Source organism: Penaeus monodon, chromosome 20 (assembly GCF_015228065.2).
Source record: "Penaeus monodon isolate SGIC_2016 chromosome 20, NSTDA_Pmon_1, whole genome shotgun sequence".
NCBI lineage: Eukaryota > Metazoa > Arthropoda > Malacostraca > Decapoda > Penaeidae > Penaeus > Penaeus monodon.
Genome location: NC_051405.1, coordinates 30,945,081 through 30,946,498, shown reverse-complemented (window position 1 = coordinate 30,946,498; position 1,418 = coordinate 30,945,081). Strand labels below are relative to the sequence as shown.

The window sequence follows — 1,418 nt, the reverse complement described above, 5'->3', positions numbered from 1 at the left end:
CTTCAAAGAATTCTAAACCTTTCTCACTGAGAGTAATCGGGTACAAATGATCAAAATCCAAGTGAAAAAAAAAAATTATACTGTCTTCAAAAGATAACCTTCAAGGAATCGAATTTTTAAAATCTCACTAAAAATAATCGGGTAAATATGTTCAAAGTTCAAGAAGAAAAACAAATTATGCATATATATACTTTAAAGAATTTTAAACCTTTCTCACTGAAAATAATCGGGTACAAATGTTCAAAATTCAAGTGAAAAAATATGCTTTAAAGAATTCTAAACCTTTCTCAAATGTTCAAAATTCAAGGAAAAAATATATTATATTTATCTTATTATTATCTTATTATGATTTTATTATGATCTTTTATCTTATCATTATCTTTTTATGATTTTTTATCTTATTATCTTATTACGATTTTTCTATTTTATGATCTTTTATCTTATTTTTATTTTATCTTATTATATTTTCTCTTATTATGATCTTTTATGAAATTTTATATTGTCATCTTATTATAATATTTTATCTTATCATCCTTTTATTATGGTATTCTATCTTATTATGATCTTTTATCTTATCATCTTATTATGATATTTTAGCTTATTATTATCTTATTATGATATTTTAGCTTGTTATCATCTTCTTATGAACATTTATCTTATAATCATCTTATTGTGATCTTTTAACTTATTATTATTTTTCAGTCTTTACTGTTTCATCTTATTTTTTCCGTTTTTTCTTATGGTCGTTGTTGTTTCCTATTATTATCTAAATGTCTTTATCATTTCATTTTATTATCTTATTATTACATTCTATCATAGCTTTATCTCATCTTTATGATTTCATTTCATTAGATTATACTATATATTATATTACGTATTGTGTATGCCTATGTGTACATTTGCATGTGAGTCTCTTCTCTGTATATTTCCTCCAATATCAGATAATCTTACGTAGAATTTTTGTTAACAGTTGGCAGTGAAAGGTTTTTTTTTTCCCCTGGTGCATCATTTATTGGTTAACAGAGTCTGTTGCTTCGCGTTCCCAGTCCTCTAACGGCGCCGGGGCGGAATGAGAGATACCCGTGAGTCACATTCCATTAACAACAACAATAACAAGAAGTCAAATCAAGCCAAAGGATTCTATATCTAAGGGGCTTTCTGTGAGGATTAAGCATGAATGTCTTTCTGATATCCCGTTTACGAGTGCTTAGCGTCGCCGTCGGCTAACGCAGGGTTTCTCGGCGAAGGGGTATCAGTGACGGCGTCTAGGTTTCCTCTTGGGTAATGGCTCAGGCTTTCCGGCTTCTGGCAGATGGCGGCCTTCGTGCTCCCGCATTCGCCGTCGTCCAGGTACAGGAAGCGGGACTTGTCCATGAAGGCGCAGTCGCCGCTGTCGCTGCCGCTAGAGGTCGGCTCCT

At 31.6% G+C, this 1,418-nt stretch overlaps 1 protein-coding gene across 2 annotated transcripts in view; it reads right to left on the bottom strand.

Annotated features, from left to right (window-relative positions):
* Positions 1-902: 902 nt before the first annotated feature.
* Positions 903-1,418, bottom strand: part of LOC119585768 (low-density lipoprotein receptor-related protein 4-like) — a 4,196-nt gene continuing 3,680 nt past the window's right edge. Inside the window, exon 7 of one of the 2 annotated variants that reach the window (XM_037934480.1) lies at positions 903-1,416. In XM_037934480.1, coding sequence (XP_037790408.1) covers positions 1,198-1,416 — 219 coding nt within the window. In that variant the 3' untranslated portion in view covers positions 903-1,197. The remainder of the gene's footprint in view (positions 1,417-1,418) is intronic. The other variant, XM_037934481.1, reaches the window with a different exon arrangement.